The sequence below is a fragment of the Oncorhynchus clarkii genome, chromosome 7 (genome assembly GCF_045791955.1).
Source record: "Oncorhynchus clarkii lewisi isolate Uvic-CL-2024 chromosome 7, UVic_Ocla_1.0, whole genome shotgun sequence".
Classification (NCBI taxonomy): Eukaryota; Metazoa; Chordata; class Actinopteri; order Salmoniformes; family Salmonidae; genus Oncorhynchus; species Oncorhynchus clarkii.
In genome coordinates, this window is record NC_092153.1 from 34,568,023 (window position 1) to 34,589,191 (window position 21,169).

General features: G+C 41.9%; 1 protein-coding gene across 2 annotated transcripts in view; it reads left to right on the forward strand.

The window, feature by feature from the left end:
• Positions 1-13,889, forward strand: part of LOC139413222 (dynactin subunit 2-like) — a 29,825-nt gene extending 15,936 nt beyond the window's left edge. For both annotated transcript variants that reach the window (XM_071160348.1, XM_071160349.1), the window contains 11 exons: positions 104-200; positions 1,900-1,961; positions 2,177-2,275; positions 2,474-2,634; positions 3,103-3,253; positions 3,471-3,575; positions 3,864-3,941; positions 4,146-4,217; positions 4,534-4,636; positions 5,711-5,802; positions 12,168-13,889. In XM_071160348.1, the coding sequence (XP_071016449.1) occupies positions 104-200; positions 1,900-1,961; positions 2,177-2,275; positions 2,474-2,634; positions 3,103-3,253; positions 3,471-3,575; positions 3,864-3,941; positions 4,146-4,217; positions 4,534-4,636; positions 5,711-5,802; positions 12,168-12,254 (1,107 nt within the window). In that variant the 3' untranslated portion in view covers positions 12,255-13,889. The remainder of the gene's footprint in view (positions 1-103; positions 201-1,899; positions 1,962-2,176; positions 2,276-2,473; positions 2,635-3,102; positions 3,254-3,470; positions 3,576-3,863; positions 3,942-4,145; positions 4,218-4,533; positions 4,637-5,710; positions 5,803-12,167) is intronic.
• The last annotated feature ends 7,280 nt before the right edge of the window (positions 13,890-21,169 follow it).

Sequence of the window (21,169 nt, forward strand, 5' to 3'; positions counted from 1 at the left end):
AGTATAAAGAGAGCTGAGATGCAGCCTGTGTCTGTGTGTCTGTTGCGTATTCCTGTGGTGTATCTGACATTACGTTCTCTCTGGGTGCCTCCCTCCATAACAGGAAGAGCTGTGCAGTGACAGTGTGGAGAGGATCGTGGTCAACCCTAATGCAGCTTACGACAAGTTCAAGGACAAACGCGTCAGTACTAAAGGAATCGGTCAGTCTACTACATCCAACAGCTGGATGTCCAGGCATGATATACAGCGCATTCAGACCCTTTGACTTTTTCCACAAGTTACAGCCTTATTCTAAAATGCATTACATTTGTTTTTGTTCATCTTCAATCTACACACAATACCCCATAATGACAAAGCGAAAACAGTTGTGTTAAATATTTTTTTTTGCATGAACAAGTAACCGTTACATTATTTACAGAAGTATTCAGACCCTTTGCTATGAGACTCGAAATTGAGCTCCGGTGCATCCTGTTTCCATTGATCATCCTTGATGTTTCTATAACTTTACCTGCGGTAAATTCAATTGATTGGACATGATTGGAAAGGTACACACCTGTCTAAATAAGGTCCCACAGTTGACGGTGCATGGCAGAGCAAACTCCAAGCCATGAGGTCGAAGGATTTGTCCGTAGAGCTCAGACACAGGATTGTGTCCAGGTACAGATCTGGGGAGGGTACCAAAAAATGCCTGCAGCATTAAAGGTCCCCAATAACCCAGTGGCCATCATTCTTCAATGGAAAAAGTTTGGAACCACCAAGACTTTTCGTTGAGCTGGCCACACGGCCAAAATAACAATAGAGGGAGAAGGGCCTTGGTCAGGGAAGTGACCAAGGACCCAATGGTCACTCTGACAGAGCTCCAGAGTTCCTCTGTGGAGATAGGAGAACCTTCTTCAAGGACAACCATCTCTGCAGCACTCCACCAATCAGGCCTTTATGGTAGAATGGCCAGACAGAAGCCAATCCTCAGTAAAAGGCACGTGACAGCCCACTTGAAGTTTGCCAAAAAGCACCTAAAGGACTCTGACCATGTGAAGCAATATTTTTTGGTCTGATGAAACCAAGATTGAATTATTTTTGGCCTGAATGGCAAGCGTCTTATCTGGAGGAAACCTGGCACCAATCCCTACGGTGAAACATGGTGGTGGCAGCATCATGCTGTGGGGATGTTTTTCAGCAGCAGGGACTGGAAGACTAGTCAGGATCAAGGGAAAGATGAACAAAGAGCAAAGTACAGAAAGATCCTTGAAAACCTGTTGCAGAGCGCTCAGGACCTCAGACATGATCGAAGGTTCACCTTCAAACAGGACAACGACCCTAAGCACTCAGCCAAGACAACGCAGGAGTGGCTTCGGGACAAGTCCTTGAGTGGCCCAGCCAGAGCCCGGACATGAACCAAACCGAACATCTCTAGAGAGACCTGAAAATAGCTGTGTAGTGACGCTCCCCATCCAACCTCGCAGAGGTTGAGAGGATCTGCAGAGAAGAATGGGAGAAACTCCCCAAATACAGGTGTGCCAAGCTTGTGTGTTGATGTGTGTTGATTGAGGATTTTATTTTTTTCAATTTTAGAATAAGGCTGTAACGTAAACAACATATGGAAAATCAAGGGGTCTGAATACTTTCCGAATGCACTGTAGGGGCAGTAGTTTTCCACCTCACCACACGACCTGACCTGGAAGAACTTTTCCTGCATATTGTATCTTATTATTGTTATTATTATTATTATAATATAGTCTATATGCAGAGCAGATGACCTCAGTCACATGATCAGGAAGACTCATGGCTCGCCTAACAGGGTCAGGGAAAACTTCTGGCCCTAGACATCAGGCATTTCATGAATTGGTCACAAATCACCTAATATTCTGCTTTCTCCTGTAATAAATGTGTCTCTTCCAGACTTCTCAGACTGTATCAGTAAGGACAAAAGAGTGGGCTATGAGTCTGGAGAATATGAGATCGTGAGTAGACTCTGGGCCTACATTATTGAATTTCATTTTGATCATCTTAGTTATATAAATATAAATAACACTTGAATTTCTGTGAAATCAATGGCAAGACCTTTTTCCATTCTAATCGTGTGTGTTATTTGCTGTCTGTTCAAGTGCTTCACTGTTTTAACTGGTTTTCCTCTCCCTCTCTTCTTTCACTTAATCCCCCTTTTCTCCCTGTCTAGTTGGCGGAGGGCTGTGGGGTGAAGGAAACCCCCCAGCAGAAGTACCAGCGGCTGGTCAATGAGATCCAGGAGCTCAGTCATGAGGTGGAAACCATCCAGGTAGGGCCCAGACACAGTTCCTAGCAACCTGTTTGCTTCCTAACCCTTACACCCTACCCCCTAGGCCTAGACTATCCAGGTCAGACAGGAAGATCAGGAATCCCTTAAACCATCCTTTATGTACTGTATACACCATTTGACCTAGACCTACCTCAAATCAGTGGTTGCCCTTTTCACATCTGTCTCGCTGTCCCCCAGGCGACCACGAAGGATAGCAGTGCAGAGGAGCGTCTGACCCCAGTAGTCCTAGCCCAGCAAGCTGCCCAGCTCAAACAGCAGCTGGTCTCTGCCCACCTGGACACTCTGCTGGGACCACAGGCACATATCAACCTAGCTGACCCAGACAGAGCACTGGCCAAGTAAGTAAGGGAGGGGAAGGGACTCCTTTCTGGGTCCCAGAAGAGCTCGCCAAGTGAGAGGACAGGGAGGGAAGTAGGAAGGGATTAAAAATGGTAGCAAATGCAATTTAGTCTCAAATGGTTACATACAGTAGTTGTCAGAAAGGGAGACGATATTACTTAGTCTTAGCAGTCGCTGCTCTTATTAAAGACCTAAAAGGCGTCAGGAAGCCTAGCGGTTAAGAGCGTTGGGCCAGTTACCGAACGGTTGCTGTTTTGAATCCCTTAGCCGACTAGGTGAAAAATCTGATGATGTGCCCTTGAACAAGGTACTTAAACCCTAATTGCTCCTGTAAGTCACTGCATAGGAGCATCTGCTAAGTGACTCAAATGTAAAAGACCGTCTTCTTATCCCCCTTATGTTTTTTCCTTACCTTCCCTCTCCCTTCTCCACCCTTTTGTTCTCTATTTGTTTCTCTCCACCCCCAGGCGTCTGCTAACCCAGCTGAAGGCAGCGAGGAGCAGTAGGAGGAGTACAGGGGAGGGGAAGGCCTCAGCAGCATCTAAAGCTCCCGATGGTGTGGTGCTCTATGAGCTGCACAGCCGGCCAGAGCAGGAGAAGTTCACAGACGCTGCCAAGGTAAGGGGCCCCGGGGCCATGGCTGGGTGTCTGCCAAATGGTCACCAGTTGCTGTGCATGCGCATGTGAGTGAAGAGAGCTCAATGAGTGTTAGCTTTTGTGTCTGTTGCGCTAGATGGGTTGGTGATGTAATGTTAGGTGTGTGAGGTCTGTTGACTAAATTATTTGTCTTTGTTACATGATTTAGTAGTTAATTCTCCATCTCTCCTGTGTGTAGATGGCAGAGCTTGAGAAGCGGCTTGCAGAGCTGGAGACTGCTGTGGGCTCTGGATCAGACAAACAGGGTCCTCTGAGTGCTGGGGTGCAGGGAGGCAGTCTCATGGTGAGTCTCTTCTGCACTCTTTTTTCAGTACTGAACTCGTTCATATCGTCAATCACTGTTAATCCTTTGACTGATTTTGAGACATTCTATCTGTGTGTCATCAATCACTGCTTGGTACGGAGGCAGAATTACTAAATATTATTAAGTTCAACCTAAATAACCACAACTTCACTTCGCGGTCATGATTGGAAGCCAATCAATCCCTGTTAACCTTGTGACTGTCTCTCCCTCTCCCCCCCTTTCCATCTCCCTCTTTCTCTTCTCCATGCTGTCTCTTTCTCCCCCCAGGACACCATGGAGCTGCTGCAGGCGCGGGTCAGTGCTCTGGACTCAGCCACTCTGGACCAGATAGAGGCCAGACTGCAGGTTAAAACACCTTTACCATTACAGAGGCAAATACAAAACGGATCAGTGTCTGGGGCAACTTCAGCCTACTCCACACTGTGTGTCTTGCCGCTTCTAGTTGTCAGGAGGCCTGGAGGGACCTTGATAACCAACACCATTTGTTGTCGTACTGCAATACTACACTTATGTACATGTGATGATTTTGTGTTGTCTATGTATATATAGAGTGTCCTTGGGAAGATGAATGAGATTGCAAAGCACAAGGCAGCTATCGAAGATGCTGATACACAAAACAAGGTCAGTAACTACCTGGTTTTTATGTAAACTTTTAAAATGTGAACTTTATACCGCATCTTAGGACTATTTCACACAACATTTTTAAAGTAATTGTGGGCTGACCAGGAAAGACTATTGGCACAAACTATGCCCTATTGATCAAACCCTGACAATCCACTACTAACCATATAATTATTCCGACTGCATTTTACAGCAACTCGTTCTGCTGTCAGTCAATATTGTTCACACCCAACCTTATCATTATTTGGTCTGAAACTTGTTCCATTAACTATTATTTTATTTATATTATTCCAATAACTGTTATGTTGTCTGTCAGGTGTCTCAGCTGTATGACGTGGTGCAGAAGTGGGACGCCATGGCAACCTCTCTGCCTCAGGTGGTGCAGAGGCTCATGGCTGTCAAAGAGTTGCATGAAGAAGGTAATAACTAGGGCTGGTTCAATTACTGTGTAACTGACGGTTATGGATAAGGACATGAAAATAAAATAACCAAGAACAAGTTCTCATTTACAACTGCGTCCTGGCCAAGCAGTGCAACACAAACAACACGGAGTTACACATGGAATAAACACACATACCGTCGAAAAAGTCTATATACAGTGTGTGCAAATGGGGTAGGATAACGGAGGTAAGGCAATAAATAGGCCATAGTGGCGAAATAATTACAATATAGCAATTAAACACATTAAACGCATAACTAAAGGCTGCCTGTACATGCGTCTTGGTCCTAGGCTTTGGGATAGTTAAAGGCCAGTTCCAGAGTACCTAAGGGACCTACTGGTTTGACTGGTAGACTCATTTGTACACTCTCAATGGCTGCCTAGTATTGACATTTCCATGTAATATAGAAGAAGTTCATTCAAATGATAACTGATGTGGCACTTGGAATGTACTGTATTTATTTAGAACTTTTTGTTATGTCAGTTAATTCTACAAATCACTTCACATATTGATAGGTACACTTCCTGCTTTGCTCCTCTGGGGACACTCGCAATGGCTGCCAGTCCACCCATTATGCAATCATTGACTTGAATTGAGACACCCTTTCTATCTCTATGGCAGCACATGCAGTCAGGAGCACATGCTGTAAAAAAAAAAAAGTTTTGCTATTCGAAAGGTTATTACGGAGACCGTGGTCATTTGGCTGGCCAATTACGATCATCCAAAAAGCCATGACTGTAACAACCCTAGTAATAACCTGACAATCTCACCTGGTGTCCATACTTTTGGCAAACAAATTGTTATTTGAGTTGCACTGGATTCGGCTAGAATTTTGCTCTTTTGGGACTTGGCTTGACTCGCTGGCTGCGATTTACACAGGCAGCCCAAATCTGATATTTATTATCTGACAATTATTGGCAAAAGATCTGATTGGTCAAAATATCAGAATTGGGCTGCCTGTGTAAATGAAGCTATAGTAATGCAGATTGCTTAACTCTGATGGACCGTGTCTGTCTGTGATGACCTGACTCATCAGTCTTAGTCTATCTATAGCCATGCAGTTTGGTCAGCTGCTGACCCACCTGGACACCACCCAGCAGATGATCAACAACTCTCTGAAGGACAACGGAACACTGCTCTCACAGGTAGGAAACACTACATCACTCACTGCTTTCACACTGCTGTGGGACACATTTCACACTGCTCTCACAGGTTGGTAGGACTGCTGCTGGGACTGACATGTGACCTTTACACGACTGAGCTCTTGTACCTTTCACACTGTATTGAGCTGAACTGTACTGCACTTGTCTGTTTACCCATCCATCATAGTTGCTGGAACTGTGCTGAAAAGGAGAATGTGAAATGATGGTGTGGAAAGGGTAATAAAGTTCTCTCGTCTACCCGGGACAAACATGTCCATGTACTTGATCCCCATGGTGTCACCTGTACATCGGGCATTGTCTTTTTTTGGGACAAAAGGTCTTACTCTTGTGTAGCTAGACAGCCTGTCCATTCAATACATTAAACCAAATAAATGCACTTAACTTAAAATCATTGTTTATGAATTACTATAGACGTATGTAATGATTTTGCAAGAAATATAAGTATTTTTATGTACAGTGCCTTCACATCCCTTGACTTTTTCCACATCTTGTTGTGTTACAGCCTAAATTTAAAATTGATTTAAATTGAGCTTTTGTGTCACTGGCCTACACACATTTTTACAAATGTAATAAAAAGCTGAAATGTCTCATCTAGGTATTCAACCCCTTTTATTATGGCAGGCCTAAATTAGTTCAGGACAAAATTTGCTTATCAAGTCACATAGGTTGCATGGACTCACTGTGTGCAACAATAGTGTTTAACATGATTTTTAAATGACTACCCCATCTCTGTACCCCACACATACAATTATCTCTAAGGTCCCTCAGTCGAGCAGTGCATTTCACACACAGATTCGACAACAAACATCAGGGAGATTTTTAAATGGTTCGCAAAGAAGGGAACCTGTCTTTGTTGTCTTTATTTGTTTACAGTGCATTCGGAAAGTATTCAGACCATTTTGTTAAGTTACAGTCTTATTCTGAAATAGATTAAATGTCCCCCCCACAAATCTACATACAATACCCCATATTCACAAAGCAAAAACAGGGTTTTATATATTTTTGCAAATTTGTAAACAACGGAAATATCACATTTACATAAGTATTCAGACCCTTTACTCACTACTTTGATGAAGCACCTTTGGCAGCGATTACAGCCTCAAGTCTTCTTGGGTATGACGCTACAAGCTTGGCATACCTGTATTTGGGGAGTTTCTCCCATTCTTCTCTGCAGATCCTCTCAACCTCTGTGAGGTTGGCTGGGAAGCGTCACTGCACAGCTTTTTTCAGGTCTCTCTAGAGATGTTCGATTGGGTTCATGTTCGGGCTCTGGCTGGGCCACTCAAGGACATTCAGAGACTTGTCCCGAAGCCACTCCTGCGTTGTCTTGGCTGAGTGCTTAGGGTCGTTGTCCTGTTTGAAGGTGAACCTTCGATCCTGTCTGAGGTCCTGAGCGCTCTGGAGCAGGTTTTCAAGGATCTTTATGTACTTTGCTCCATTCATCTTTCCCTTGATTCTGACTAGTCTCCCAGTCCCTGCTGCTGAAAAACATCCCCACAGCATGATGCTGCCACCACCATGTTTCACCGTAGGGATGGTGCCAGGTTTCCTCCAGATAAGTCTCTTGGCATTCATGCCAAATATAATTCAATTTTGGTTTCATCAGACCAAAGAATATTGCTTCACATTGCCAGCAGCATACCACCCTGCATACCACTGTTGGCTTGCTTCTGAAGCTAAGGGGCGGCAGGGTAGCCTAGTGGTTAGAGCGTTGGACTAGTAACCGGAAGGTTGTGAGTTCAAACCCCCGAGCTGACAAGGTACAAATCTGTCGTTCTGCCCCTGAACAGGCAGTTAACCCACTGTTCCCAGGCCGTCATTGAAAATAAGAATTTGTTCTTAACTGACTTGCCTGGTTAAATAAAGGTAAAATAAAATAAATAAAAAAGCAGGGTTGGTCCTGGTCAGTCCCTGGATAGGAGACCAGATGCTGCTGGAAGTGGTGTTGGAGGGCTAGTAGGAGGCACTTTTTCCTCTGGTTTAAAAAAAAATATCCCAATGCCCCAGGGCAACTGCCCTGTGTAGGGTGTTGTCTTTCGGATGGGACGTTAAATGGGTGTCCTGACTTTCTGAGGTCATTAAAGATCCCATGGCACTTATCGTAGGGGTATTAACCCCGGTGTCCTGGCTAAATTCCCAATCTGGCCCTCAAACCATCACGGTCACCTAATAATCTCATTCTTCTCATAATGGCTCATTCATCCCCCCTCCTCTCCCCTGTAAGTATTCCCCAGGTTGTTGCTGCAAATGAGAATGTGTTCTCAGTCAACTTACCTGGTAAAATAACAGATAAATAAATAACATGGTCAGAGTCCTTTAGGTTCCTTTTGGCAAACTTCAAGTGGGCTATCACGTGCCTTTTACTGAGGAGTGGCTTCTGTCTGGCCATTCTACCATAAAGGCCTGATTGGTGGAGTGCTGCAGAGATGGTTGTCCTTCAAGAAGATTCTCCCATCTCCACAGAGGAACTCTGGAGCTCTGTCAGAGTGACCATTGGGTTCTTGGTCACATCCCTGACCAAGGCCCTTCTCCCTCTATTGTTATTTTGGCCGTGTGGCCAGCTCAACGAAGAGTCTTGGTGGTTCCAAACTTATTCCATTTAAGAATGATGTAGGCCACTGTATTTTTGGGGACCTTCAATGCTGCAGACATTTTTTGGTACCCTTTCCCAGATTTGTGCCTCGACTCAATGCTGTCTCGGAACTCTACTGACAATTCATTCGACATCATGGTTTGGATTTTGCTCTGACATGCACTATCAACTGTGGGACCTTATATAGACAGGTGTGTGCCTTTCCAAATCATGTCCAAACAATACACCACAGGTGGACTCCAAGTTGTAGAAACATCTCAAGGATGATCAATTGAAACAGGATGCACCTGAACTCAATTTGAAGTCTCATCGCAAAGGGTCTGAATAAGTATGTAAATAAGGTATTTCGGTTTGATTTAAAATACATTTGCACATTTTTTTTATTTTATTCACCTCGTCATTATGGGGTATTGTGTGTAGATTGAGTTCTTTAATTAATTTTAGAATATGGCTGTAACGTCACCATGTGGAAAAAGGGAAGGGGTCTGAATACTTTTTGAATGCCCTGTATGTCAGGGACCATGTACATTGCACCAGATTTAGCTAGACAGCTAATTTTAATCTGTAGTCCCTGGGTAGAAAACAATCAACATCATTACAATGCTACAATATAGCACACTATTTAAAATGTGGGTGGTTGGGTGGGTGGATGGATAAATATACAGTAGTACCTGTAAAAAGTTTGGACACCTACTCAGGGTTTTTCTTTTTTACTATTTTCTACATTGTAGAATAATGGTAGATTACTCCATGTAATCCATGTGTAACTGTGTTGTTATATGTGTCGAACTGCTTTGCTTTATCTTGGCCAGGTCGCAATTGTAAATGAGAACTTGTTCTCAACTTGCCTACCTGGTTAAATAAAGTTAGAAAAAAATAGGGGAAAAAATGAAATAACACATGGAATCATTTAGAAACCAAAAGAATATATATATATATATATATATTTTAGATTATAGATTCTTCAAAGTAGTCACCGTTTGCCTTGATGATGACAGCTTTGCATTCTCTCAACCAGTTTCATGAGGTAGTCACCTGGAATGCTTTTCCAACAGTCTTGAAGGAGTTCCCACATATGCTGAGCACTTGTTGGCTGCTTTTCCTTCACTCTGCGGTCCCACTCATCCCAAATTATCTCAATTGGGTTGTGGTATGGTTATTGTGGAAGCCAGGTAATCTGATGCAGCATTCATCACTCTCCTTCTTGGTCAAATAGCCCTTCCACAGCCTGGAGGTGTGTGTTGGGTCATTGTCCTGTTGAAAAACAAATGATATTCCCAGTACACAAACCAGATGGGATGGCGTATCGCTGCAGAATGCTGTGGCAGCCATGCTGGGTAAGTGTACCTTGAATTCTAAATAAATCTGTGTCAACAGCAAAGCACCATCGCACCACCTCCATGCTTCACAGTGGGAACCACACATGCGGAGATCATCCGTTCACCTACTCTGCGTCTCACAAAGACACGGTGGTTGGAACCCAAAAATCTCAAATTTGGACTCAGACAAAAGGACAGATTTCCACCGGTCTAATGGCCATTGCTCGTGTTTCTTGGCCCAAGCAAGTCTTGTCTGTTACTTGAACTCTGTGAATAATTTATTTGGGCTGCAATCTGAGGTGCACTTAACTCTAATGAACTTATCCTCTGCAGCAGAGTTAACTCTGGGTCTTCCTTTCCTGTGGCAGTCCTCACGAGAGCTAGTTTCATCATAGGGCTTGATAGTTTTTGTGACTGCACTTGAAGAAACTTTTAAAGTTCTTGACATTTTCCAGATTGACTGACCTTCATGTCTTAAAGTAATGATGCACTGTTGTTTCTCTTTGCTTATTTGAGCTGGTCTTGCCATAATATGGACTTGGTGTTTTAGGGCTATCGTCTGTATACCAACCCTACCTTGTCACAACTGACTGGTTCAAACACATTAAGAAGGACATATTCAACAAATGAACCCTCAACAAGGTACACCTGTTAATTGAAATGCATTCCAGGTTACTACCCCACGAAGCTGGTTGAGAGAATGCCAAGAGTGCAAAGCTGTCATCAAGGCAAAGGGTCGTAGCTTTGAAGAATCTCTAATATAAAATATATTTTGTTTTGTTTCACACTTTTTTGGTTATTAGATGATTCCATATGTGTTATTTCATAGTTTATGTCTTCACTAGTATTCTACAATGTAGAAAATAGTAAAAATAAAAACACTGGAATCCAACATTTTGACTGGTACTGTATATGAGTACAAAAATATAACCACAACATGTAAAGTGTTGGTCCCGGGTTTCATCAGCTGAAATAAAAGATCCCAGATAAAAAAAAGTGAGACGCTCTTGTCGTCCTTGTATTGTCCTTGCAATATGTAACAAACTGCTTAAGTGGTGGTGGGGCAAGGTCATGAGTGATCATAAACAGCAGAGAGGTGTCGGCAAGGCATAATAATCTGTCCAAGCTCAGGTTGTATTGCTTAATGATATTGCAGTGGTAGACGGGTAAAAAAAAAAAAGCAGACATTGAATATCCCTTGAGCATGGTGGATTTATGAATTACACTTTGGATGGTGTATCAATACACCCAATCATTATAAAGATACAGGCGCCTTTCCTAACTCAGCTGCCAGAGTGGAAGGAAACTGCTCAGGGATTTCACCATGAGGCCAATGGTGATTTTAAAACAGTTGGTTTAATGGCTGTGATAGGAGATAAGAGGATGGATCAACAGCATTGTAGTTACTCCACAATACTAACAAATTACAGAGTGAAAAGAAGGAAATATTCCATAACATGCACCTGTTTGAAATAAGCCACTGCAAAAAAATGTGGCAATGAAGTAAACGTTTTGTCCTGAATACAAAGCGTTATGTTTGGGCCAAATCCAAAACATCACTGAGTACCACACTTCATATTTTCAAGCATGGTGGTGGCTGCATCATGTTATGGATATGCTTGTCATTGGCAAGTACTAGGGAGTTTTGGGGATAAACAGAATATATGTAAGTACAGGCAAAATCCTAGAGTAAAATTACCTAAAACACAAGGCCAAATATAAACAGGAGTTGCTTACCAAGACATCAAATGTTCTTGAGTGGCCTAGTTACATTTTGACTTAAATTGACTTGAAAATCTATGGCAAGACTTTGACAATTTAGAAATGATCAACAACTAACTTGACAGAGCTTTGTAACAACAATGCTTGAATATTTTCTGAAAGCACTATACTTTACCAATATTTACAATGACACCCCTGTTTGTGCATGGCCATTCGGTTACTTAAAACATCTTTAGTTTGATGGTGCCCAGATTATATCTGTTTACAACTTTGACACTCTACCAGCCCCAAAGACTTAAGTTAGTATTTGTATAATTCATACAATCTTAGTTAAAATCACTTGTTTTCATAATTAGGCTGCTTGGCTCAGGGTCATTAACACTGTGTTACAATGGCCCCAAACCCTTGCAACCATGATAAAACCATATGCCTAGCAATAAACAAGTGATACATGTAAATGTTTAGCTAAAATAGTGATTAAGTTATGTTTGTTTGAATTCGTTGATGTTTATGCTCAGGACAGTAAGAACAATGCAGCCAGTGGAAAAAATTACTGGGAGAGAATCTAAAAGGACATGTCCTGAGTGAATTTCATCACTCTAGCATGTTTCTGTTTGGGGAAATTGAAGGTGTTTCAATTGTCCCTTGTCGCTATTGCTGCCAGTCTCCCCTACTGTACAGGGCTTGACTCTGTTAACATATCCCCCTCCCAGGTGCAGACGACCATGAAGGAGAATCTCCTGTCGGTAGAAGAAAACTTTGCTGCCCTGGACCAGAGGATGAAAAAGTTCAACAAATAAATCTGCTTAGTTTGAAAAACTGCTCTTGGTCGAATTTGGAAAATGTCGGAGAGGGAGAGATTGGAGTCTTTTCCACTTCTCTCCCTGTCTGTCTTCATCTATTCCTCTGCCTTTTTTTCTGGAAGCCGGAATGTTTGATCAAGTGGATTATAATAAAAAATGGAGACCAAATGTTCTTGTCTATTCTCCCTTCCCAACCTCTTTCTTTCCCATTGAAACATGTTATATTTGGTATGCAATGCAATACGCCACCCACTATACAGAATCCCATTGAAATGTTTACTTTGGCTGAAATGCATTATTATTATGGAGTGGCTGCGGATCTGACCATTTGGGGATCTTTAGTCTTTAGTCCAAAGCTTCTGCACATGTGCGGATGACGTTCTGCGCAGGTGTGTATATTCTCCACTTTACGCACAGGACAGGCTACTCAGGCAGATGATGCTACTTTTAATAGTCATATTAAAGTTCAATGTCTGCAAGATCACATAATGATCACAGTATTCTACATAACAGAACCTAATATAATAGCCTAGTATAACATTACTGTAAAACAGAAACACTATTCAATAGTGAACGATCATTCTTCAAGTTTTACAGGTGAAACATCCATCTGGCATACTTCTGCATTGCAACCATTTGATCTTGATCAGTTTCATGAGTATACGCATTTAGGTGTTCTTGAGTTATACAGTGTTTTGAAGTAGCCTGTTGTTTTGAATGATGCAAAGGGAATGAATTTTAGATCAGATGGTGTTAACTGTAGCCTGCCTGTGTATTTTGTCTAGTGGCGCGCGCGGTTGAGTTTTGGCCATGAGAGAAATGCCATGGTGTTTTTGTTTTACAATAACGTTTTACTATGTTTGGTTCTGTTATGTAGATTACTGTGAATATTATGTGACCTCGCAGACATTGGTCTAAACTTTACTAAACAAGCACCATTCGACCTGAGTAGCCTGTTCTCTACTAGTAAAGTAGAGAATACATGCGTAGATCGTTATATTTTTGATTTAACCTTTAACTAGGCAAGTCGGTTATTTACAATGATGGCCAAACCCTAACGGCGCTGGGCCATATGCCAAATTTGTTTTCCTGTTTTGGCAGAGCTCTATGTAAAGATATGGCTCTGGTTTGAGAAGTGTTCAGAACAACAACAAAAACAAAGGTGAAATGGCATGTTTAAGAAAGGACATGTCTACAACTGCACAAAAACTAACGATCGGTTGCATCCCAATTGTCCACTCTTCTCCCAAATGTGCACTTGCACACTTCCCGTCATGGATATAGCAATGGTGGAAACTTCCTCCAGCCAATGCTTACACCAAACAAATGATGGGAAGTGTGCAACTGGCAGAAAGGTGGAGAATCGGGATGTGCATTGTCATCCATCTTCCTACTGGTGTAGCAGCAGGAGCACCTACAGTACCTGTGTGTGTTGGGGGCCTGAAGTCATGAAGGAATGCTTGTAAATACACTTGTGTACTTAATGTTTCATGCTCAGTTGCTTGTAACTATTGTATTATGACAGACTAAAATGCCACAGACAAACTAATTTTAATATACTGTGTCATTGCTTACTGTAATTGTACCTGACCCAGGTGATGGGCTATCTGAATAAAACATGCTTTAACTACACTCACTTTTTGAGAGGGAGAGAAACTCGGCATATTCTACTTATTACTCGCATTGTTTAAATGATGACTTATACCCTGAAAGACCCATGACAATTAAGTCCTCTGACTTGATGTTTTTGTGTAAAAATACAGAACATTGCTACTGTGCACAAACTACATCTGCCAGACTAGACTAATCTGATCCTAGATCTGTGGTTACCCGCAACTTTTTACTGGAGCGCTCTAGTCTAGTTACAATCTGTTTGTAATGGTGTAAAGTGGCCAGCAGAGAGCAGCATAGACCCTTATAAAAAGCATCACTTGAGTTCATATAGTAGGGCACAGAGTTTGCTTTTGGTAAGGTTTCCACCTCTCATGCTGTTATTGCCAACTAGGCTACAGTGCAGCTCAAATACAGTGAAATTGAACTTTGGATCTTTTAGCAACCTTTCAAGTGTATTTACTAAAACCCTGATGTACACTGAACAAAAATATAAACACAACACATGTTGGTCCCATGTATCATGAGCTGAAATAAAAGATCCCAGAAACCTTCCAGATGCACAAAAACCTTATTTCTCTCATTGTGTGGACAAATTTGTTTACATCCTTATTAATCTGCATATCAAGCAGATTAAATAGCATAATCATTACACAGGTGCACCTTGTGCAGAGGGCAATAAAAGGCCAGTACAATGTGCAGTTTTGTCACAACACAATGTCACAGGGAGTGTGCAATTGGCATGCTTCAGAGAGGTTGGGTTAAATGCGGACATTTCAGTTGAATGCATTCAGTTGTACAACTGACTAGGTATCCCCCTTTCCCTGACTGCAGGAATGTCCACCAGAGCTGTTTCCAGATCATTTTATGTTAATTTCTTTAACATAACCCCCTCCAACGTCATTGTAGAGAATTTGGCAGTACATCCAACCGGCCTCACAACTGCAGACCACGTTGAATCATGCCAGTCCAGGACATCAACATCCGGTTTCTTCACCTGCAGGATCGTCTGAGACCGGACAGCTGGTGAAACTGTAGGCTTGCACCACCAAAGAATTTCAACACAAACGGTCAGGGAAGCTCATATGCGTGCTTGTCGTCCTCACCAGGGCTTTGACCTGACTGTAGTTCGATGTCGTAACTGACTTCAGTAGGCAAATGCTCACGTTGGATGGACACTGGCACGCTGTAGAAGTGTGCTCTTCAAGGATGAATCCCGGTTACAACTGTATCAGGCAGATGGCAGACTGTGTATGGCATCATGAGGGTGAGCGGTTTGCTGTTGTGAACAGAGTGCCCCATGGTGGCGGTGGGGTTATGGTATGGGCAAGCATAAGCTACAAACAATGAACACAATTAGATTTATCAATGGCAATTTGAATGCAGAGATCCCATGATGAGATCCTACCATATTGTCCATGGCATCCTCGGCACTCGTCAGTGCTTTGTTCCTCCTCCTACCTCTCCTGGCTCCTGTGCGTGTTGCACAGGATCCAGGTATCCCCCGCCCTCTCACCTGCTTTCGAGTTCGCTTGGGGACTTGTTACCAAATTCAAAGTTTCAAGTTTCTATTATTCCTTGGGAGTTTTCCTTCAGGCGTGCTCGGTCGCTGAGAAGTGAACTTTGGAAAATCCTTTCCACTGACAATGCACCTGAAGAGGCACTCTGCAATTCTGTTCTCTTTGCAGTTTCAAGGACCTGAGCTCCCTCTTCTTTTTGCTTTATTATAGGCTATAGTAAGCCAAACAATTGATATGTGTGTGTGTGTATAAGGTTATGAGTGTGTGGGGAGAGCACAGCAGAATGATGCCGCCATCAAAAATACTCCAAGAGGAGATGGAACACACAGCACCCATTACTGTGTCTTCATCCCCTCTACATTGACTGACCAGATGATCCAAGCTTATCATACCAACCCCATGAGTGGCCATCTTGGAGTCTTCAAGACCTACCGAAAATTACAGGAGGTGGTGTACTGACCAGGCATGTGGATCGATACCAAAAGGTTTGTACAGCAGTGTGAAGTCTGCTAGGAATACAAACCAGACATGGGCAGACCTGCCGGGAAACTGCAGCAGACCATTGTGAACCGTCCCAATGAAATGGTGGGAATTGACCATGGGGCCTTTTCCTCCCAGCCAGGGGAATCGGAATGAATTGTTATTGGTGCTAGTGGTCTACTACACACACTGGGTGGAGTTGTTTCCACTCCGCAAAGCCACTGCATCCGCCATTGCTCTAATTCTGTAAATGGAGGTCTTTACCAGATTCAGGATTCCAAACCAGATTCTCTATGACTGAGGTCCGCAGTTCATCTCAGGAATCTACAAAGAGCTCTGTACCTACAGGGGTGTAGTTGCCAAGCTGTCCACGGCCTACCATCCTCAGACCAACCTGACCGAGAGGGGAATGAAGGGGATGATTGCTTCATTCGTGGGGGGATCAGCACACAAGGTGGGACCTGAGTTTTGCTTTGCACTGAACTCTGCAGTCCAGGAGACTTCTGGGTTCACTCCCGCCGAACTCCACCTGGGAAGACCACTAAAAGGTCCGATGGACAGAGTCTGGCAAAGTTACAACGTTTCACCTGACTACCCAGCATTTTATGCAGTCCAACACCACCACACCTTGCTAGTCAGAGTGGAGGCCAGCAGAATCAAAGCCAAAAAACGGCAGCTCAGAAACTAAAACAAACATAGACTAGACGTGTGTTTCCCACAACAGTCTCATATCTGTGTCCATTCTCATCATCTGTCAAAGGTGTCCAAGCAGTTCACTGCCAAGCTAGCTTCGAGATGGAAAGCTAGTTTCCAGATGCAAACTACAGTGGTTGCTCTACTAAAAGTTTTGTGATTATGCTATGGGACTTAGAGGTCATTTGTGGTTTAGTACAGTACCCTGCATCACCACTTCATTGCTCCAGAACACCGCAAAGGGGAGTTAGAACACATTATACGTTTGGGTCCTACTGTCTCTAACTGACAATGAATGGGTGACATAAACGTAAATAGAAACTGATAAATGTGCACGACTTCAGTATTACTTACTAAAACTGTTGTTACACTAAGATATTTATTATTTTATTTTGTTACGATTATTTAGCTCTTACTGTAGTACTGTAGACCAGTTATGTTGTACAACGCCTGAGTGGCGCAACGGTCTAAGACACTGCATAGCATTGCAAGCTGTGTTGCTACAGATGCTGGTCCAATACATGTGCTAGCCTCGAATGAGAGACCCATGAGATGATTGTAGGTGTTTGGTTTCTCTCCCTCTAAAAACAGAAATAAATCAACCTAAATAACAAACTTGCTTTATTTACAAATGAGTAACAATGTCTCACCCCATGTTCAAGTATGGCCTTTTTCTCGCTCCTTTTACGTTATTTGAAAACGAAATAATCTCCAAAATATTATTTTTTAAACAAAGCAATTATTATTATTAATTTAGAATTATATAAAAGCCCATTGGATATTCTCACAGATATATTATTAACCCTGTTATTAGCAGGACCATAAATGTTGTTCATGGCTCCCGAGTGGCGCACAATGGGATTACCTTGCAGTTCTCCAGCTCTATCAACAAAGCGTGCAATGTTCAAGGCACGAGGGCAGGGGGCACGGGATGGGCCGCAGAGCCACTCACAGAAGACCGACCTAAGCCATGGGGAAGGGAGGAGGAGGGGGGGTGAACCCCCACCCCGCCACACTGGATAGCACAGAGCAACACTTTAAGGTGCATTGCACTAATAATGGAGCTGACTAGGGAAACGTTCCCGCTGTTTTTATTGCCAGTCTGCACGTTCAAACTAAAACAAATTGAACTAATAATGGCATCTTTATGCTTTCATAATTAAATCATTATAAAAATACTCTTTCAAAATGTCGACGTTTATTTAGTTATGGATTCATAACGAATTACTATGGGAATAAATATCACTGAATTACAGAAATATCCTCCAATCCTCTATATGTAATTATTGGCGGAGAGTCACGTCATATTTTTCGATATACTGTAGGTACCGTAGGCGCCATGAGTCTCACTAGTGTTGAGTAATGTACTGTTAAAAGGGGTGTAGGTCTTATTTATTTAAAGAGCATACTGAAGTTAGAAGCAATAGGAGTTGAAGCAATAGTCTACAACGGTCTTGATAAATTAATGAGATTTTTATTTTGACTGAATCTCCGTTTGGGTATTGGTTAGACTACAATTAGGGTGTAGAAATGTTATGCTCTTAGTGTAACCTTTATATAACTAGGCAAATCTCTTGGAACTACCCATCCCGGATCCGGGAGAATTGTCAGCAACTACACTAATTGGCAAAGTGCATTGGTCAAATAATCTTACTAGAAAATATTCATATTCATGAAATCACAAGTGAAATATTGTGAAACACAGCTTAGCCTTTTGTTAATCACCCTGTCATCTCAGATTTTGAAATTATGCTTTACAGCGATAGCAAGACAAGCGTTTGTGTAAGTTTATCGATAGCCTAGCATAGCATTATGTCCAGCTAGCAGCAGGAAGCTTGGTCACGAAAATCAGAAAATCAATCAAATTAACCATTTACCTTTGATGATCTTCGGCTGTTTTCACTGACGAGACTCCCAGGTAGACAGCAAATGTTCCTTTTGTTCCATAAAGATTACTTTGATACCCAAAATACCTCTGTTTGTTTGTCACGTTATGTTCAGAAATCCACTGGAAATAGCGGTCACGACAACGCCGAAAACAAATCCAAATTATATCCATAATATCGACAGAAACATGGCAAACGTTTTTTATAATTGATAATATATCAACCGGGACAGTTGGCTTTTCAGTAGGACCGGGAGTAGGACCGGGAGGAAAAATGGCTACCTCTCTCTTTTACGCCATCAGCTGGCCACTTACGCAATGTGTTCGTTTACGCTCATTCTTCAACATTAAGGCGTGAAACTACGTCTAAAGGCTGTAGACACCCTAGGGAAGACGTAGAAAAGGGAATCTGGTTGATATCCCTTTCAATGGGCAATAGGGATGCATAGAAAGACAGGGGTTTCAAAATAAGGGTCACTTCCTGATTGGATTTTTCTCAGGATTTCGCCTGCAATATCAGTTCTGTTATACTCACAGACAATATTTTTATAGTTTTGGAAATTTTAGAGTGTTTTCTATCCTAAGCTGTCAATTATATGCATATTCTAGCATCTGGTCCTGAGAAATAGGCAGTTTACTTTGGGAACGTTATTTTTCCAAAGATAAAAATAGTGCCCCCTAGTTTCAAGAGGTTTTAAAGAACAAATTCTTATTTACAAGGACAGTCTACTCCTTCCTCCCTGTGGGGAATTGAACACCGGTCTCCTGCGTGCCCGCACGACACAGGGATTCTTCAGCTAAATAGCCCAGTACTGTAAGCCTATCAAATGCTTCTCAAAGATGCCCTCTGGTGGTCGAACTAGGATTAATGGCACCAGTGGTTCACACTTAAATAACGTGCCATAGAATTATGCGGCACCATGCAAGCTGCGACGCAATATGCTGCAACTTTTAAAGGACGAACCACTTGGTCTGTTTGGAGGACACGGGGAAGATAATCATTGAAGCCTGGATGCAACAGCTAAGACCATCTGTCTTTATCCCTTTCTTCAGTACTTTACACTGAAATAATTTCTGTCTTTGTGCTGCGCTCCCTTTTATGTTCACACTTTGGTATACTAATAATGCACTGTAGGTCCGTTTGACATTTTAGTTAAAGGGAGGTTGTGTGAGAGTTTATTATTGTTTTAACTGTATTGATTTTGTGTGGGACTATTGACATTTGGCCAAGAATATATATTTTTTAACATTTTAAGGCCTTCTTTGTTTTGTCTATGAACACACTCATACACACCCCACTCACTCCTCCACTGGGAGGTAATACACAATATTGCAAATTATTTAAGGTTTATGACTGGGTTCTTTCTTGTGAATTGTTTCTATGAAGTCGCCATTAAATTGCTCTGCCATTATTCTTGTATGAGGTATTATTGGATGGGTTGCCTCTGTGCTGTGACGTGTTTTATATGGTGTGTCTTATCCTTTCTCTCCACTGGCTATCTGGTAAACAGGCTACACTCTAGGCAGTCTCTTCTGCTGATGTGTTTGTGTCTGGTAGCAGTACTCTATCTATCCTACTATTTTCTTTTCGGCAGGGTAATACCTGCCTGGCACCCGAACAATTGTTTTTTTTTCATCTTTACCCCTCTCGAACAATACTGCTACAAGTTGAGATAGTAAGTGCTTTTGCAAAAGTCCGATGGCATCCATACAACAGTGTCATTATACTTAGACAGTGGTGTAAAGTACAGAAGTAAAAATACTTTAAAGTACTACTTAAATCGTTTTTTGGAGTATCTGTACTTGACTATTTATATTTTGGACAACTTGTACTTTTACTCCACTACATTCCTAAAGAAAATAATGTACTTTCTACATTTTCCCTGACACCCAAAAGTACTCGCTACATTTTCAACGTTTAGCAGGTCAGGAAACTGGTCCAATTCACACACTTATCAAGAGAAAATCCCTGGTCATCCCTACTGCATCTGATATGACATAAATACAAATAATGAAAACAAAATTGTGCTGTCTGGTTTGCTTATTATAAGGAATTTGAAATTACTTATACTTTTACTTTTGATAGTTAAGTATATTTTAGCAATTACATTTACTTTTGATACTTCCGTAAATTTAAAACCAAATACTTTTAGACTTTTACTCAAGTAGTATTTTACTGGGTGACTTTCATTTTTACTTGAGTCATTTTCCATTAAACATAACTTTACTTTTACTCAAGTATGATAATTGGGTACTTTTTTCCACAACTGTACTTAGACCTACCTCATACAAAATGACAACAGTCAGAGAGAGTCAGTGCAAGGTCTAGTCAAAGTCACAAGACAATAAAAAGTTGGTCACAAAAAAAGACACTCAAAAGGAAAAAAATAATAAACCTATTAATATCACCTGTCATATCAATGTATTTTCTTTATAGATCATTTATTAACACAGCTTTATTTACTTTGTTTGACGCAACTCCTCTTGGTATTACGTTTATGACACATTAACCTAACGTAGCAGGTGTAAAAGAAATGCCTGAAACTAAGAAGAAAAGTTGCGGGAGGTTCTCTTCTGCACTGTTCAACCAATGCAATAAATGTGGTGTAGGAGTTAAGATTGAGTGTTGCGTACCACAGTATCGTGTACCACAGAGTCGTAATAACCAAACAAACAAAAAAATGTTTCCAATCGTTTTTCCACCATCCATTTTTCCCATAAGG